This window comes from Micrasema longulum, unplaced genomic scaffold (assembly GCF_059751315.1).
Source record: "Micrasema longulum isolate JH-2025_06_02 unplaced genomic scaffold, ASM5975131v1 h1tg002588l, whole genome shotgun sequence".
Taxonomy (NCBI): Eukaryota; Metazoa; Arthropoda; class Insecta; order Trichoptera; family Brachycentridae; genus Micrasema; species Micrasema longulum.
Genome location: NW_028279724.1, coordinates 123,560 through 141,069, shown reverse-complemented (window position 1 = coordinate 141,069; position 17,510 = coordinate 123,560). Strand labels below are relative to the sequence as shown.

Below are 17,510 nucleotides of genomic sequence, written 5' to 3'. Positions count from 1 at the left end.
TGGCATTTCTATTTTCATGTTTTTTTATCTTTAAGTTACCTGGATCCCCGTGATGTCATCCCCGTCAAGCTGGAAGGTGGGATCGTACCCCCGGTAGAAGGGAGCCATGAGGGCAGACTTCACGTCACTGTGGCTAAGCCCCAGGGAGTGACCGAACTCATGAGCCGCTACTTGGAAGAGATTTGTTCCTCGGTACGAATTGATACTCCATTGTTCAGCGTTGTCGAAGTGAGCGTCGCCTCCGTACACCTGACAAACAAACGCAGACACGATTAAATTTTATTAAAAAGTATTTTTGTATATTTGAGAAGTACGCGTCTCTCCGTTAGGACATTCATGTTACACAAACATACAAATCCCACTATATACTTTTACCATAACAGTTGTGCAATTTGCATGTTAGTGTTAGCTACTAAAAGCATGTGTCGTATCAGCACGTCACATTTTTTTTTGTGCAACAACTATGGTGAAGGCGTATAGTGGGATTTGCATGTTTTAAAAAAAAATAATTAAAAGGAACAACCCGCTAAGCCTTTATCTTGAGGCTTGTCAGCAGGTGGGAAAGAGGGGGTAGGAAGGTGGTAACGAAAAATACACCACAACACCAATTGAGAAAAAATCTTATTTGGATTTTTTTCTTGCAACTGGTGGGAATCGAACCCGCGACGCCAGTTTCATAGTTGGCCGTCTAATCAACTGCGCCACGGCGCCTGTCCTTAAGTTGTTGTTGAATTAGTTGAATTAGTGTCCTGATGAAGAGACGGGTACATCTCAAAGCCTTTAGAGTTATTATTCTCTAGAGAAGCCCCTAAGTTCTACTGCATAGAAAAAAAGCGTTCCAAATTTTTGGTTTGGTGTTAGTTTGGTTTTCAGTTTAACAACAAACCTGTAATGGACGGTTTCGGTTTGCGCTCGCAATTCTTAACCCAAGTACCTACGGTCCGTTGTATTACTGTAATATGTAGCTAACGTTGTGGTCAATAATCATAGAATGTTTTTTCTTTACATGGGATGCTCTATTAGGTTATTACTCTAAGGGTTTTATACCATTATTAACTAACATTTACTCAGTGTGGCTGTACTTTAAATTGTGTAGTAACATAGATCTTATGTAACAGTAAGTAGAACTAGTTGAAAAAACATTTGTAATATTTTTGCTGGACAAATTTGTAATTATTCTATCAAATTATTGTTTTTTTATTTTATTTAATTTTAATTTGTTTTAATAAATACTTACGGGGAAATAAGCATGGGCGAGGGTGCCTCCTGGTCCGTCAAATGGATCGCCATCACCATGTTCTCCTTTCTCAAACCTAAAATTCAAAACTGCCTTGTAAACAACAGTTACATCAAAATATGACTGTTTTACACGGAAGTACAGAACGATGACCGAGGAACCGTATTTCATTTGTCTAAGTTTGTGAGTGAAAATGCTAAGAAAAATATTTTTGTACAATTTAATTAAAACTAATTGAATTTATATGCAAATATCACAATATTAAAGGAGAGTAGTATTTCAGACATTTTGTGTCTTTTGGAAGAACTTGAGACGTCACACGCAAAGTAATTTAAAAAATTCGAAACATGAAAAAATCATGGCGCTTAAAAACGATACATAAATAGATTCATTTTGAATATAATAATTTAAAAAAATTAAAAATATTTAAAAAATAATGAAAAAACTGAAATTCCTCATTATCTGTGGTTTGGATCTATAGGGTGACCCAATAAGAGTGCACGATTTAATTTGTTAAAAAAACGCATATTTTTTTGAGCGAATTATGATATTTAAATTTATTTCAACAGAGAGGGAAGAAGTTTTCGCGAAGGTATTATGGAAGTCTAGGCATTTACAGGGCTTATGACCTGTCATTGGCTGGTTTAAGTGGCCACTTTATACACTGTGTAACCTTCACCATTCTGCCCATGTTTGAACATCCACATTTCCTCAACTTTTCCATCTGTTGACTTTTAGACCTAGACTTCCATAATACCTTCGCGAAAACTTCTTCCCTCTCTGTTGAAATAAATTTAAATACGAACAACTCCCTAGGGAGGAAATCCAGCCAGTCTGCAAGCATTTGGACATAATCAAACATTGTTGAATTATGATATTTTTATTGCATTGATAAGTAGACATGTTCCGATTATGTCTGGAATAAAATATTCAGCATATGGCCCTGGCGGCTTTGAACACAGACCCTCGCTCTTTACATGAAATTTTCGATGACATTTTCACAAAGATGTGGCTCTATCTAACTGATGACGCGTTGGATCTCGGCCTTGAGCTCAGAAACTGTTTGTGGTTTATTCACAAGACCTGAAATTTCAAAAAACCCCAAAGAAAGAAATCGCACGGCGTTAAATCGCAAGATCTTGGCGGCCAATTGACACTATTATTGGGTCACCCCATATAAGGGCTAATGTCGTAAAGCGTAATAATACAAGAGATGAATTGTATGGCTATTTTGTATTATATTATAAGAAATTGTTTCACGTATTTGATAACGAATATTAATCAAAAATATTACCACACATGTACGTGTATATAAAGTAGTTAAATACATATGTTTTTTTAATTGACATTGACTGTTTATAAAATGTTGGTAAGAGAAAAATAAAATCTAACATCTAATATAGTTACATAAATGATACACTTTTTTTCTATTACAGCCTACTTTTATAAATTTTAAATATTATATCTGTAACTTTCCAAAAAAGAGACTAGCTCTTGAGCTTGAAGAGTGACTTACACTGTTATGTTTATGTAGTTATTTGAAGTTATATAATTTCGAAAACACATGAAAAAAAGAAAAACAGAAAGGAATAATACAATAATAATGATTAAAATAAAATGCTGTTTTCACTAGGATTAAATTTTTTATTTAAGTTTAGTTTGTATTTATTTACTGATTGATTAGTTTTAAAAGTTTTTAGTTCATTAGGGAGATTATTGTAATGTATTATTCCTTTGAAAACAAAACTATTTTGATCATGACTTGTGTGGAATTTAGGAATATTAATATTATTTTGGTATCTAAGTAACTTATTCATCTCAAATACGTTTATTTTTCCTTCATTGTAAATTTGTATCATGTAATTTATTTTGTAAATAGTTTCTACTGTATGAACTTAAAATAATTGTTCGTGTTGAATATCGAGGGTTTCTTTAAATTATCTTGAGTATATGTTTTCGCCGATTTCTAACATAAAAAGGAACAAATAGAAATGTACTCACTTGACTTCGATATGCACAGATCCTGTCCATTTCTGAGTAAAAGTTAGATCTGTGTACCCACTCCAGACTCCGAAGGCTTTAGCAACCTCAACATCTACATCTTCTTTGCGCAGAAGAGCGGCTGATGGGTATTTAGAAATCTTGTAAGTCAAGTCCTTCACACGCCACCTGGAGCCTGAAAAATACAAGCATTGTCACCGTAAATTAGAAAAATGTAGAAGTGATTTTTACAGACATTTTACGATCTCAGGCCTAAAAATTTCAAGTGCGACAATTCTGCCTTCATAAGAAAGAAGGACGCATCTAACATTTTTTTCGAAAATGAGTTAAATACATATTCGGAATCAGGAAAAAAATACGCATCTACTAAAAATATATATACCTTCCCAAAATAACTACAACCCTATTATTTCCACTAATAAATTAGACTGAACTGCAAAAAATCTTGAAGAGACAGAATGTAAAGGGCTGTTTTGATTTATATAATTATTGAAGACTGATTTAAACACGTATTTTTTTCTTCTATTCCGTTTTCAAAAACATCTGAGATGAATGTACCTATTCGTTTTCAATAAAATTTTAGATATGCTGGTAATTTCGAAGTTGATTGATTATTAGGTCAGCGTTACTAGTTTGAAAAACAGTTAATGGCAAGTAACGTCTATTTTATTTAGTTGAGTAGAATCAATTGGCAAATTAAATCTAAAAAAGAAAGACGTTTACTTAATTACAAAATAAAAAGGGCTTTTCTGGCTAGAAACGTCTTTTCATTGAAGTATAACATATTTTCTTGTAATTTTTTTACTAAAAAGAAGATGAAAATGTTAATTTTTAAATATGTAACGTAAAATTTATAAAAATTGACATAAATATACCATAATACATACTGTCGCATAATAATATACTTAATTTTTATAGTATTTTTCACACAGCGAATTTTTCAATCTCCAAGTTACAAAATATTTATTTTCTCCGTTTTTTGTTTTATGTAGAAACAACAATATTTTGAATTTGTCCAAATTTTTGTAGACAAGAACTGGATTCAACTCCCTGGGGAGCTGTTTGTATTAACATATTACAACAGAGATGAAGAACATTTAAGAGAAGGTAATATAGAAGTCTAGTCTAGAAGAAGTAATGAAAATTGAAAAAATAATATTTTCAGGCGTTGCCTAGTATGTAGGTGAAATAATTCAATTGGATGAATCTCACCCGCAGAAATAAAGGTTTCAGCTTTTTAACTTCACAAACATCAACAGATGAAAGAATTGAAGGAATATAGATGTTCAAATATAGGCAGAATGGTGAATGTTACACAGTGTGTAAAGTGGCCACTTAAACCAGCCATTGACAGGTCAAAAGCCCTGTAGATGCCCAGACTTCTGTATTACCTTCTCTTAAATGTTCTTCATCTCTGTTGTAATATGTTAATTATGTAGAAACGTTCTTATTTCTTATGGCGGCAGAATAGTGAATTATTGTTGTCAAAAAGTAACAAGAATGCTTGCTATTTTGCCTACAGCCAGGCGCAAAATGGGCGTTGTGAAATTTTGTATAATAGAAGAGGATATCACTTTTGTGTCACCCTCTCGTAAATGTCCCCCGAACCCCGTGCAAAAACGACAAATGTACATCGGACTAATTTGCTTAGCTAAAATGTACAAAATCGACGTTTCACTGTCCCGTTTTCCGCACCCCAAAACTGAACCGATTTGGTTGTTTTTTCAAGAAAGAGTATCAGAATAAAATTTTCTGTTTTGTATTTTTAGAAACGATAGCTACAAGGCAATCGTAAATATCTACAGTATTAAAATAATTATTACTCTAGTGTCATATCTTCAACAAATTACAGTGCACACTCGCCAATAAGGAGAATTCATGCGTTTGCAAATGAATACGCAAATGACATAGATATATTTAATATAACACTTTTGAATTTTAAATTGCAGTGTATAAATTAACTATCTCCAAATTAAAACACCTAAATAATAAAATGTTGAATTCAATTGCGTACCGTTTATTGACTTATATCTGTATTCCAAATAATTTTTTTTTTACTTCTTCTAATTTTAAGATTTTCTTGAAAAAATGCACTTTTGTTCTCTCCACTGCAATAAATGTATGTATTATTATGTATACCCCTATATTTTTTACTAATATGTAAAGGTGATTATTATTTATAATTTTTATTTTTCTCACTCTTCTTAATTCATTTTTATTTTTTGTTACTTTTACGTAAAATACTTGTCTATCTGTATATAAAAAATACACTTCTGTTCTTTCCAGAGCAAGATTATGTTTGTACTATATGTATACTTTTATACCCATTTATTTTACACGTATATGTAAAGCTTTTTTATTTTTTTTATATTTATATTTTTCTTCTTTATTTTTTGCTACTTTTGTGTAAAATACATGTCTGTCTTTATATGTATAAATATATGTAAAGCATATTAAAGCCTATAAGGCGTTTGAATAAATAAATAAATAAATAATTTATTCAGGGAAAAAATATGATACATTTGTATGAAGAAAAGTGAGGTCAAGTTTCCTTTTGAAAAGAGGCACTAAGCTAGCGAGCACGTTTGAGTTAGCTATTTTATACGATTTACAAAAACACTATTTTCGTAGGTAAAAATTTCAACAATTCCTCGAGTGACGCGACGTCCGTCCGGCTCTAATGTTTATCTCAGATTGTTGATATTGGTTTAAATGTGATTCAACACTGCAATATTCTAATGTTCCTGGACTGGGACCTGCAGCGTAAGACTGATCACCTTACCTTTCATCTAACAAAATGATTTAAATACGCTGCGATTGGAGTCCATTGCAGTGCCGTTTGCACCAATGGGTGTGGATACGGAAATGTTGATTACGAAATTTCGAAGTACATTTAAATCTAGCAAATTTTATGACTTGAGTTATTTCTGATAAGAAAAACCGCAAAGGTTATAAAAATATTGCTTGATGCGTAGAAAAATAAAGCTATACATTAAAGTGACCGAATAACTACGTTCAAATACCTGTTTATCAAATTTCTATAACACGCATATCCTCTTTAGGCAATAAACGCCAGAGACTAAACATAGTAAATAGTTATTTATTCATTTAAAACTTTATATGCATACACATTTTATATTCATGTTGGGCATTGTTTTTTTTTTTAAAGGAAAAACCCGCTAAACTTCTATTTTGCGGCTTGTCAGCAGGTGGGATAGAGAGGATTTGGAAGGAGGTAAAGAAAAATACACCACAACACCCCGATCAATAGAGGAAAAAAATCTTTCTTGGATTTTTTCTTGTAACTGGCGGGAATCGAACCCGCGACGCCGGTTTTACTGTCGGCCATTTTGTTTTTATTTTTTTATTTTTTTTATTTTATTTATTGGGGATATCAACAGTAATACATGTAACAAAAATACAACAAATAAAATATACAGAGAATAAAACCAATGACAGATATCCACAGAAATAAATTAAATACACGTACAATACATACTAGTGTGTTTGTGTGAGTGTAAGTGAGTGAGAGGGTGGGTGAGTGGGTGTTATATTGGAATGAGGGTGGACATGTGTGTAAATATTGCACAAGTGTCAAGTGTCGAAAATACAAATATTTTTAAAATATTAAGAATTAGAGATAAAATATAATAAAATAAAATAAAATAAGATAATATAAAATAAGACTTTATTATTGAAACTAAGTATAAGACAAAAAAGTATGTTTTAAGACGCGCATTTTAAATGTTATTTTTTTACAATCAAATGGATCAATAAGGGGAAAGTTCAAATTATATTCACTAACAAAACGTATTAGTGGAGAGTTCTGGACATAGTTCGTACGAACTGTTGGCAGATGAAATAGAGAGCTCGACATGTGACGGGTGCGGTAGCCGGGGACATTTAATGATAACTCCGACAAAAGAGCCGGACTATCAAGGCGTCCACTAAGTATGTCATGAAGCACCCCCATGTCCAACAGTAGACGGCGATCTTCTAAAGTAGTTGAATGAAGATCAATGAAATGAATTTGCATTTCGACGTCTGTTTGCCTACATGTGCAGCCGTGGAAAAAGTGAGTCCCTAGCGTAGTTTGAACGGTGCAAATCATCAGAGAAAATCAAATTCTTTATCTTTGTTGTAATCTGCGTACGTATTTTTAAAAGCTGTTGCTACTTACCCACCCATAAACATATCTGTTTCTTTGTTACAAAACAGGTACGTTTATGGGTAGGTAAATTAAATTGTAGGATTCGTCATTATTTCATTACTATTTTTGTTAGGTTGTCATTTTCAAGGACCTTATCTTGATATTGAAAAACGCTGATTTGAAAATAATATAAATACAAAAATGGTATCAATTGACGCTTGTTAAACAGGCAAACATCCGGATATGAAGGTAAAATCCATATTTGTTTTGTATTATCAAAGGGACACATTATTGACTGTACATTAAACCAGACAGTATCAGGTACTTCCTTACAAAAATGACAATATAATGATAAAAAGATTAACACTCATATTTTAAAACAGGCTTGGACAAACAACGATTAAATAAACTAAATTACTACAGCTTCGACATAAAACGCGGAGTAAAGTTTGACAGTATATATATTTTATGGGCCCAAAAATTTTTAATTCTTTTTTTACTGATAATATTTCATTGATTACAAACTTTCTAAATTTTCCTTTTTTTAAAAAACATGCACTATCCTGGATTCAAACTAAAGATACGAACTCTTTTTTTCTATGATTTTTTTTTGCTGCCCTTTAATAATAAGGAATATTTTTGTGTTTTTTTAGCTATTTTTTATTTCCTTTTTTAATTACCATAAAAAAACCATATCATCTTTTACAGAATATCTTATTTTTTCTTTCTTATGTTACACAAAAATAATATAACTGTCCATTATTTATTATAGGAGCAAAATTCATTAACATTTTCTCGTATACCCACGAAAAGGCCATGCCTTTGTGGGATTTTTGTTTACTATTTTTACTATTAATATGTATTTCATTTTTATGTAACTATGCTTTATTTTATTAATACTCTGTTTTTTCATTTATGTTTATTGTAAAAAAACAAAAAAAAATAATTTTAAAAAATATCAGTGACAGCCCCCGCCCTATCTAGCGCTAGCGGTTAAGATTTGAAAATTTAAGGTAGTTACAGAGTATGTTTAAGATCATTTGGCGATCAAGATCCGTAATGTTCAATAGCACCACTTCGGAAGAAATGTTGCCACAAAAAAAAATACCATTTCTTATTTTTTTATCAATATCCATATTTTCCCGAAAACACGTATCGACATGTCGGTAGAATAGGCTTCGCAATACCGAGGTAGATAGAGATAATAGAAAAGTTTAGTATACCGTCTTACATACCGATAGAGCTAGCGTTTGTGTTCGCCTCACAAGATCATTGAATGTTATACTATATATTTATTTTGTTACCTTGGAGAGCATATCGCTTAGATCTGGAGTTTGATCCGAATCCAACTTTGTCCTTTACACCACATCTTGGCAGAGACATCAGGAGAGTTGTCTCGGGGTCAAGTTCACCTGAAAAAAATACAAAAATATCAGACCCCGTAGCATGTAACGCATTCGTTTTGTTTTGTAACGTCGCGTTATTTATGTGCTTTAAGTGTTCATTTTTTAATGAAAAGGGCCAAAAAGATGTCGTGTTTTCTTCATTCCAAAATATTATATTGTCACCGTTATATTATTATATATAAAAACATTTAAAAAAAACACGTTTAAAAATAATTACATAAATAAATTAGATATTAACCACAACATCAAACTAATTATTTTAAAGATTTATTTCCTTTCACTAACTCTTACAGCTTCCAGCGTCCAGGTTATAAACAAACAAAAGTCACTTCACCAAATTATAGCCACCTCGCCTCATTAAAAACCTTCCAGATATTTTTTTAATGTATCAGAAGGAAAAAGTTGCCAATGGAGTTTATTAAAATGACATGAATGAATTATGATGCGTACATAAAACCTCCAAAACACAAAAAAAAAATCTGGATCTCCAAGGATGTAAAATGATGTTTTTTGAATAAGTGACTTTTGTCTTAACGGCAACGATGTATATGTTAATCTTGTTAATTTTTCTTTTTTCTTTCTTCATGGTTATGTCATACCATATTTATATGCTATAAACTTTTAAATCATTAAAAAAGGAATGGCCCACGCTCAGTCGCTGAAGTCTTTGTGGGCATTTTTCCAAATTATGTTATAGCTTAATTTTAAGTGTATTTTTGCTTTTAAAATTATATGTAAATACATGTATGGAAAAATAAACAAAAAAAAATATAGGCGATAATAAAACATACCAAAACAAATAATTAAATTTAAAAGAGCGCTGTAATTGAGTATTCTACTAATGATTTTGTAGGTTGTTAAACTTTTAAGTTCAAGAGATTTCAAGAAATGGTTAGCCCAGAATCATTACTAAAAATCATCTTTTATAAGCCCGTCATTATGAAACATAATGAGTGAAACTTTTGAAAAGCTTTTTTCGTAAGTTAAAAAAACGAATTTTGACGGTTTTAAATGAAGCCTCAAAATATATAATTGTTCCATACGCCTTCCAAATAACCTTACGTAGAATGTATAATTTCACAAATATCAGTTAAGGATTCAGTTTGTTAACTTGACAAGATTTAAAGGTTGAAAAAAATTCAAATATGAGCAGAATGGTGAATTGTACAACGGGTAAAATAGTTGCTAATTACAGGTAAATGCTTATACCTACATGTTCCTCCATGAACAGAATCTTCTTCATCTTTCTTGTAATTTTTATCAAATTTTAGATTTATAGCAAAGATTTATAAGAACTTTTTTATATTTTTTTTCTGTGAAGGAAGAAACCGCTAAGCCCTTATTTGGAGGCTTGTCAGTAGGCGGGATAGAGAGGATATGGAAGGAGGTAATGAAAAAAAACACCGCGGCACCCAGACAAATTGAGAAAAAAATATTTCTTGGATTTCTTCTTACAACTGGCGTGGAGAAATAGAGAAAGGTGTCAGACAAGGGGACACAATATCGCCAAAACTCTTTACGCTAGCCTTGTAGTATGTATTTAAAACCCTCAATTGGGAAAATAAGGGTGTAAAGATCGATGGCATGTACTTGAGTCACCTCAGATTCGCCGATGATATGGTGGTCATAAGTAAAGACACGGATGAACTAGGTGAAATGATTATGGAACTACATAAGGCTAAAAAAAAGATTGGTTTGGAAATGAATATGCATAAAAGAAAGATTGTGAATCCAACAGCACGAGAAATTTTCATTAACAACAATAAAATCGAAGTGGTTGATGAATACATATATCTAGGACACAAAGTCAAACTTGGTAAAGATAACCAGATAGTGGAGTTACCAAGAAGAATATGGCTAAGTTAGGCAGCCCATGCTTTCGGCAAACTAAAATATATTTTTGAAAATAATGAAGCCCCTTAAATGCTTAAAAATACATGTGTGAATTTCTTTTTCACTTTTTTGATCCACATAAAGCTGGTTTAAGTCAATATTATTAATGTATGTATGCCTTTAAGATTATGGCATCAATGAACTTTAATACAAGCCATTAATATTAGCATATAAGGTACACGAATAAATATTTTCCTTATGTTATTAGTGATGAGATTATTTATTTTTCTAAATATGGGTAACCTACATCAAAGGCTAATGGATTCTTTGAATATGGGTTGATTTTTGAGCTTCAAATAATTCGTCTGAATTTTATTTTGGCATTCAAAGTTTGTTGAACCGATGTACAGAGCAGCGCATTTTGCACTTTTTTTACAAAACACTTAAGCAGTTTTAAATATTGAATCAGCTGATATGTAATAATTGTTAGGTAGTTTTTTACAGTGCTAAAGTAAGGAGAAAAAACATTGACGAAAAACTAAAAAAACATTAATGGATTTGTGTACTGCCACGTTCTGATCTTTGACCAATTCTTTTTGTAAATAATGTTTTTTTTAGATGGAAGTGAACTATGTAAATATAATTATCACTTTAAACAATCAATAATTCTGCCAATGTTTGTTAATTGATACGATAATACAAATAATAATAATAAATTTGGCTGATTTATATGGCGCCATTTTATGGAAAATCCCTTCAGGGGCGCTTTACAAATGTATACGTAAGCTTACATTCTAACTAAGCTAAAGTGACTTATTATATTTTCTGATTTAAAATTGAGGGAATGATAAACTAAGGGAGTGAGAATTTAGTTGGGATCTGAACTGACTGTTGATGATTCGAAAGTTTAAAGGCAATCGGTTCCAGGCAGAGGGGCCGGCAACGAAAAAAGCACGATCTCCGAATCTAGTGTTTGGGGAGCGCCGGATTCCGATTAATTTTCCTCTGCCTGAATCAAATGCTGATCTAAGAGTAGGTTTTTTCGACATGTATTTTCCCTAATACAGAGGCCCAATAGGGATCATGGAGCCATTTCATGAAGGGATTTAAATACTGTCCAGCAAAGCTTGTATTGTATTTTCTCTGGGCTTTTTAACCAGTGCAAATCTCGAAGATATTGTGAGATGTGAGAATATTTTTTTACTCCCGTAAAACGCTTTGCTGCTGCATTGAAAATATATTAAAGTTTGATATTAATTATATTGCCTTAAGGGAATTTTTTCTCCCACACAAGTGTTAATTGCGATGAAGACTGCAGTTTTATGTAAAAAAGACCCAGAACCCTGGACGAGTGTTTTAGATTCAGGTACATTCGAGAGCGAAAGAGACAATTTCACGCGTCACACGCACAAACATCAAAGTTGCTTGTGCTTCTGCGAGACGCCAGTTAGTAGCCTCGGAATTTTGCTAGCAGTGATTCTTTTGCCAGCGCTGCGAGCATGAGCCGATGGTTTTTTTCATGTTTTTAGCAATTAGATATAAAATATTATCACTTTTGACTTCAACTTGAAATAGTTTAAGCAATTGCCTATGAATTTTCACACTTTAAAATTACTCATTTTTCGCATGTGTAGTCATTACACAGCACCGTAACGCGAAGATATTTTTGGCACAGTAAAAGAAGGGTTAATTGATCGGATGTAAGAAATTAATTTGCTTATGTCAGTTTAAATATTACATCATAAAAAAAAAACATAATTGAATTACGTTTTATTGTTTTATCACTTTTCGTAAAACTGTGTTTGTGTCAATATGTTTGTACAGACTGGATCTTCTCTCTAGGCAGTTATTAAAATCGAAATATGTTGCAACAGAGACATCCATACTCCTTTCTCAAAAATGTTTTCCCTTTCTGATGCAACAAATTTCGATCTAAATAACTCCCTAGTGAGGATATCTAGCCTGTCTACAAACATTTGCACATACTTCAAATATTATTGATGAAATTAACTTGTGTAAGAAGAAGTGTAAAAATTAACAATTGTTTTCAGGTAAGTAAAATGGTTCAGCCGGATGAATCTCACCCACATGATAAAGCTTTCAGCAGATGGAAGAGTCGAGGAAATGAGGATGTTTAAACAGGCAAAATAGTGAATGTGTCTAGTTGGCTTCGTGATGTAGTGGTCAGCGCGTTTGCCCACCATGCAAGAGGTCTCGGGTTCGATTCCCGGCATGGTTGACATGAAATATTTATTTAAAAAGGAGAATATTTTATCGTCCCTGCACTGGTACCAGGGTACGTATTCTGATGGGAAGTTAAAATTTATCTTCAATTTTATCTACAAAGTAAAATTAAAGTTTTCTCTATGAAAAATGGAATATGTTTACAATTTTTTTTTCTAAACATGTTAATTATTGTGACCGACAAAGATTTTTTTCTTCTTTTTTTTTTTTTTTTTTATCATTATTTTTTATTCGTTTATTTTTCCATACATATATTATTTACATAGAAATATAATAACAAAAATACACTTAAGAAAAATTCATCTTAAAATTAAGGTATAACATAAATTGGAAAAAATGCCCTAAAAGACTTCAGCGTCGGAGCACGGGCCATTCCTTTTTTAATTATTAAAAAGTTTATGGCATATAAATATGATATGACATGAAAAGAAAAGAAGAGAAAAGAAAAATAAAAGAAAAACCAAATTAACATATACTGATATTACGCAGACATGATTTATTTGCAGTATGCATTTATTTTTAATTTTAATTATTTTTTTATGATGCTTCAAATTTTCATACAAATATACATACTTGCGTACATAAATAACGATATTATTATTATTTTTTTATTTTTTTTATTTATTTAATTTTACAATACGCCCAAGGGGCATTTACAAAAAAATATACAGTTAAGTACAAACATAGTGCTAAAAAATTTAAAAGATAAACAATACATTTAGAAACAATAAGAAGCATACTGCCATGCAAAATAAAAAGTGAAACTTTACATAGTAAAAAAGAAAAAAATAATTTTATATGGATATAATAAAAGTAATTGAATTAAAAAGCAAATTGTAAGTAACTTGTAAAGAATTCAAACAAAAAATAAATACATTTTCATATGCTTATAAGTATAAAAATAAATATACAGGTAACTACAAACAAGAAAGTAATAATTTTATAAATACACAACACATTAAAAGAAATAAATTAGATTTTATATACATGTAGAAACAATAAAAAGCAAACTGCAATGCAAAATAAAAAGCGAAACTTTGCATAAAAAAAATTATTAAAAATATGAATATAAGAACAATGTTAAAATTAAAAAACAAATTGTAAATAACTTGTTAAGAATTCTAAATATATATATACACACATATATACACATAGGTTATTTAGTCTCATTATATACCGATGTAGATAGCCGTTCATAATCACGGACCTTCGTGTAGCAAAAATGATCAAGTTACACTGCGATTGGTGTACCGATGCAGTGCCTTATGCACCATTAGGTGCGGCAAGGTAATGATGAAAAAAATATGACGATGAATGGTTAATGTTAAACAGTGTATAAAATGGCCACTTAAATCAGCCAATGAAAGTTGCAATAAATGTAGCCACTTTTTAAATTATACATAAAAATAATAATATTTACCTGTCGCGTTAAGTCCTGCAAAGCTCTGGAATTCGTAAATTGCGTTCGTCCACGTGGCTTCGTCAATTATTGTTCCGCTGGAAGGATTTCGTACCGAGGGGTTGAGGTAGCCAAACTGTGAGAGGTACATCTGTAAACAAATGTAAAATAACATTAGCACATTTGGTAATGTACACGGCTAGAGTGATAGAAAAGCCCGCTACCCCTAATACACGTATGCAGAGACAAAACTTAAGGTTAGGAACGTACATTCTAATCTCATATGAAGAGAATAACCCCAAGGTGAAGACAACAGAATGTACTTTCCTCACCTTAAGTGTCAAATTTGTCTCTGCATACGGGTATAAATCTCCATACTCATGAAAACTGCACACGGATTTACGAAATCCAGTGGCTTTCAACCCTTAACTACCCTTAACCCGGATTACATGTAATTGCATTTTCGCAAATGCATTGCATGCATATTTTGCTGAAAACTTTCTGATGCTTATTTGGTTTTTCTAATTAGTTTTTCTATTGGGTTTTTCGAATTTTTATTTTCTCTCTATCTATCCTCACCTCTGTTGTATACACCATGATTTGCTCTGACACACGTTTTGTTTATTCGAATAATGTTTTCAATAATCATGCGTTCATTGTACTATACGACATTTCTTAGGTATCCAGATGTTTACTAACTAAGATGGATATGTTCTCATCATTACTATGGCAGCATCATCTGCATGGCATGTGATGTTAATGACCTTATATCCCTTAGTAGATTCACTAATTGTTTTTATTCTAAAAGGTATTTGGCGTATATATTGTTGTGCTATATTTAGTTATAAAGGTGCTTAACATGCTTTGTTTCTTTGTTGTTCTCATTATGTGTTATTTAACTATTAATGTCTAAAAAAACTACATTATATTTATTGATATAATACATAGGTTAAAACAAGTGCAAAGGATTACTAATATTCTTATTTTTAGTGGTGGGGGTCAGTGCTATGCAAGCTTCTGACGTCACTGCGACCAGTGAAGATCTATTGTGACGGGTCCGTAAACAGTTCTCCCCCTCCAAGCCCAGATCCTTAAAGTATCGGACTATTAGGTAGGGGGCGAGCTCTTTCAACAACTTTAGGTTTAACCAGTGGTCCCCCGAGGATGATGCTTCTTTTATGATGTAAAGCATCACATTCACATGTAATGTGTTTCCTCATCTGCAATGCAGAACCTACATCTAAAGACAACAGCTGGAAGCGCGATGCAGAAGCCTAAGTGAATGTCTTTGCGACATCCCATCGGTGATGGGTAATAATTAACTCACACAAGAGGTAGTATCATACATGATAAATATAGTGCAGGCAATTGGTAAAATAAACCAAAGTAGGGAACAAAATGCCGAACACTCCTCTAGTGGAACGGAAGGCTGGTTGACTACTGCCAACAGGCCGGCTTCTCCTGAAGAGTTTTAAGTGGTTTCCTCTCCACATGAGCAAATGCTGAGAAGTACCTGATTGGCCCACATTAGAATATCCTTCCTGATTCCAAGAGTTTAGCTAAAATTATGTAATACAATAGCAGAAAAATCATCTTTTTGAAATGTAAACCTTGTATATTATAAGCAAAGTAAAAAATAACGCAACTCCCATATAAAAAATAAAAACCTACATCTAGAAGTTTCGAAAATATTCGTTCTAGCAAATTATGTACCTCAAAATTTGATGAAATGACATTTCGATTTTTGCATCCAGTTTATGATCACGTCCATTGATTTTGAAGAAATTAAAGTCTTATTATGAAACAACCGATGTTTAAAGATCCTGAATATACAAATTAATGCTCTGAATTATTAGAAATCACTTAGAGACAGCAGATTTTTTAGGTTATTGTTGAACAATTGACTTTTGGATTTGTATCCGCCTGCCTTTGAGGTACAAAACTAGTGCACGATATTCTCGAAGACAACGACGCTTAGCAATAAGCAAGGCGATATTAAAGATAAATAATACAAATAAATAAATAAAAAAATACCAAAACAATGCATAGGTTCAATATCACTTACAGTAGATTCCTTGTTCTTGGAATAACAATTCGATTACTTAAATTATCTGTTCAAACAACGAACAGGTTTCATAAAATAAATATGGGTGTAATACTCATAGATAATGTGCCGGAAACAGCAAAATGCTACGAACGAAGTATTGTTGACACAAAGACTTACTGACTTTTCTATGAACTGTGATATAATAACACCTAAGGACCTAAGCACATATAAACACCTGTAAGTGATTAATGAAATTAGCTAATTTGCTTTGTACAGTCACACTTTTTATCTTGAACAGTTTTTTAAGTAGCAACACTGAAAAATCATTATCATTCAAATTTATTTTATTATATTATGGCTGGCCTCATAGTGCAATGGTCAGCGCGTTAGCCTACCATTCAAAAGATCTCGGGTTTGATTCCCGACATGGTTGATATGAAATATTTATTTAAAATAAATAACTCGGTAGTCAGATGACAAAAGGGACCATCTGTATTTTTTTCTGTGTTTTAGTTTTCGAAAGTTTTAATAAATTTTTCGGTAAATACACATAGAAAAAAAAAACAGCATTATTTGAATGGTAATTTGTTATTTAAAAGTAACACTAAAATATTTTGGTAGCCTTAGCCTTAGGGCATTTTCAAACGAATGAAAGACATTTGTTTGAAAATGCCCTAACAAGGCGAAACCATTGTCACGAAATTTTTGTTTTTATATTTTTATATTTGTAAAAATAAAATAAAGTGTTCAGTAAACTCAAATCAGTGTTTGATTACTAATATTATAAGTTTAGATATAATGCATTTATTTTATTTAGAAACACGATTTTTAATACACGGCCATCGATTGTTTTAATGCAGTTTTCTCAAATTAAATCACATAAAAAAATAATAAACAGTTTAGCCTAGGTAGAATATTAAATATTGCACAGCGTGTAAAATGGCCTCTTAAACCAGCCAATGACAGGTCATACGCCCCGCCCCGTAAATGCCAAATGCCCGTAAATGTCCATATTCCATTCTCTCAAAATATGCTAAACATATTGATGGTTTTATCACGTATAATAGACACGTTATCTCCTTACATTATTTTATGTGAGGACTTTTAAATGTGCGTAAGTTCACACATAAATATAAATGTTATATTTGAAGCACTAGCTTTTGGTTATTCATTATAATAATATAAAGGATGTG

The 17,510-nt window shown here is 31.8% G+C and overlaps 1 protein-coding gene across 1 annotated transcript in view; it reads right to left on the bottom strand.

Moving 5' to 3' along the window:
- Positions 1–39: 39 nt before the first annotated feature.
- LOC148271908 (hatching enzyme-like) overlaps positions 40–17,510 on the bottom strand; it is a gene marked incomplete at its 3' end in the record, with an annotated part of 100,922 nt that continues 83,451 nt past the window's right edge. Inside the window, exons 2-6 of the mRNA XM_088240768.1 lie at positions 14,292–14,421; positions 8,693–8,800; positions 3,239–3,413; positions 1,238–1,313; positions 40–249 (exon numbers count right to left, since the gene is read on the bottom strand). Coding sequence (XP_088096894.1) covers positions 40–249; positions 1,238–1,313; positions 3,239–3,413; positions 8,693–8,800; positions 14,292–14,421 — 699 coding nt within the window. The remainder of the gene's footprint in view (positions 250–1,237; positions 1,314–3,238; positions 3,414–8,692; positions 8,801–14,291; positions 14,422–17,510) is intronic.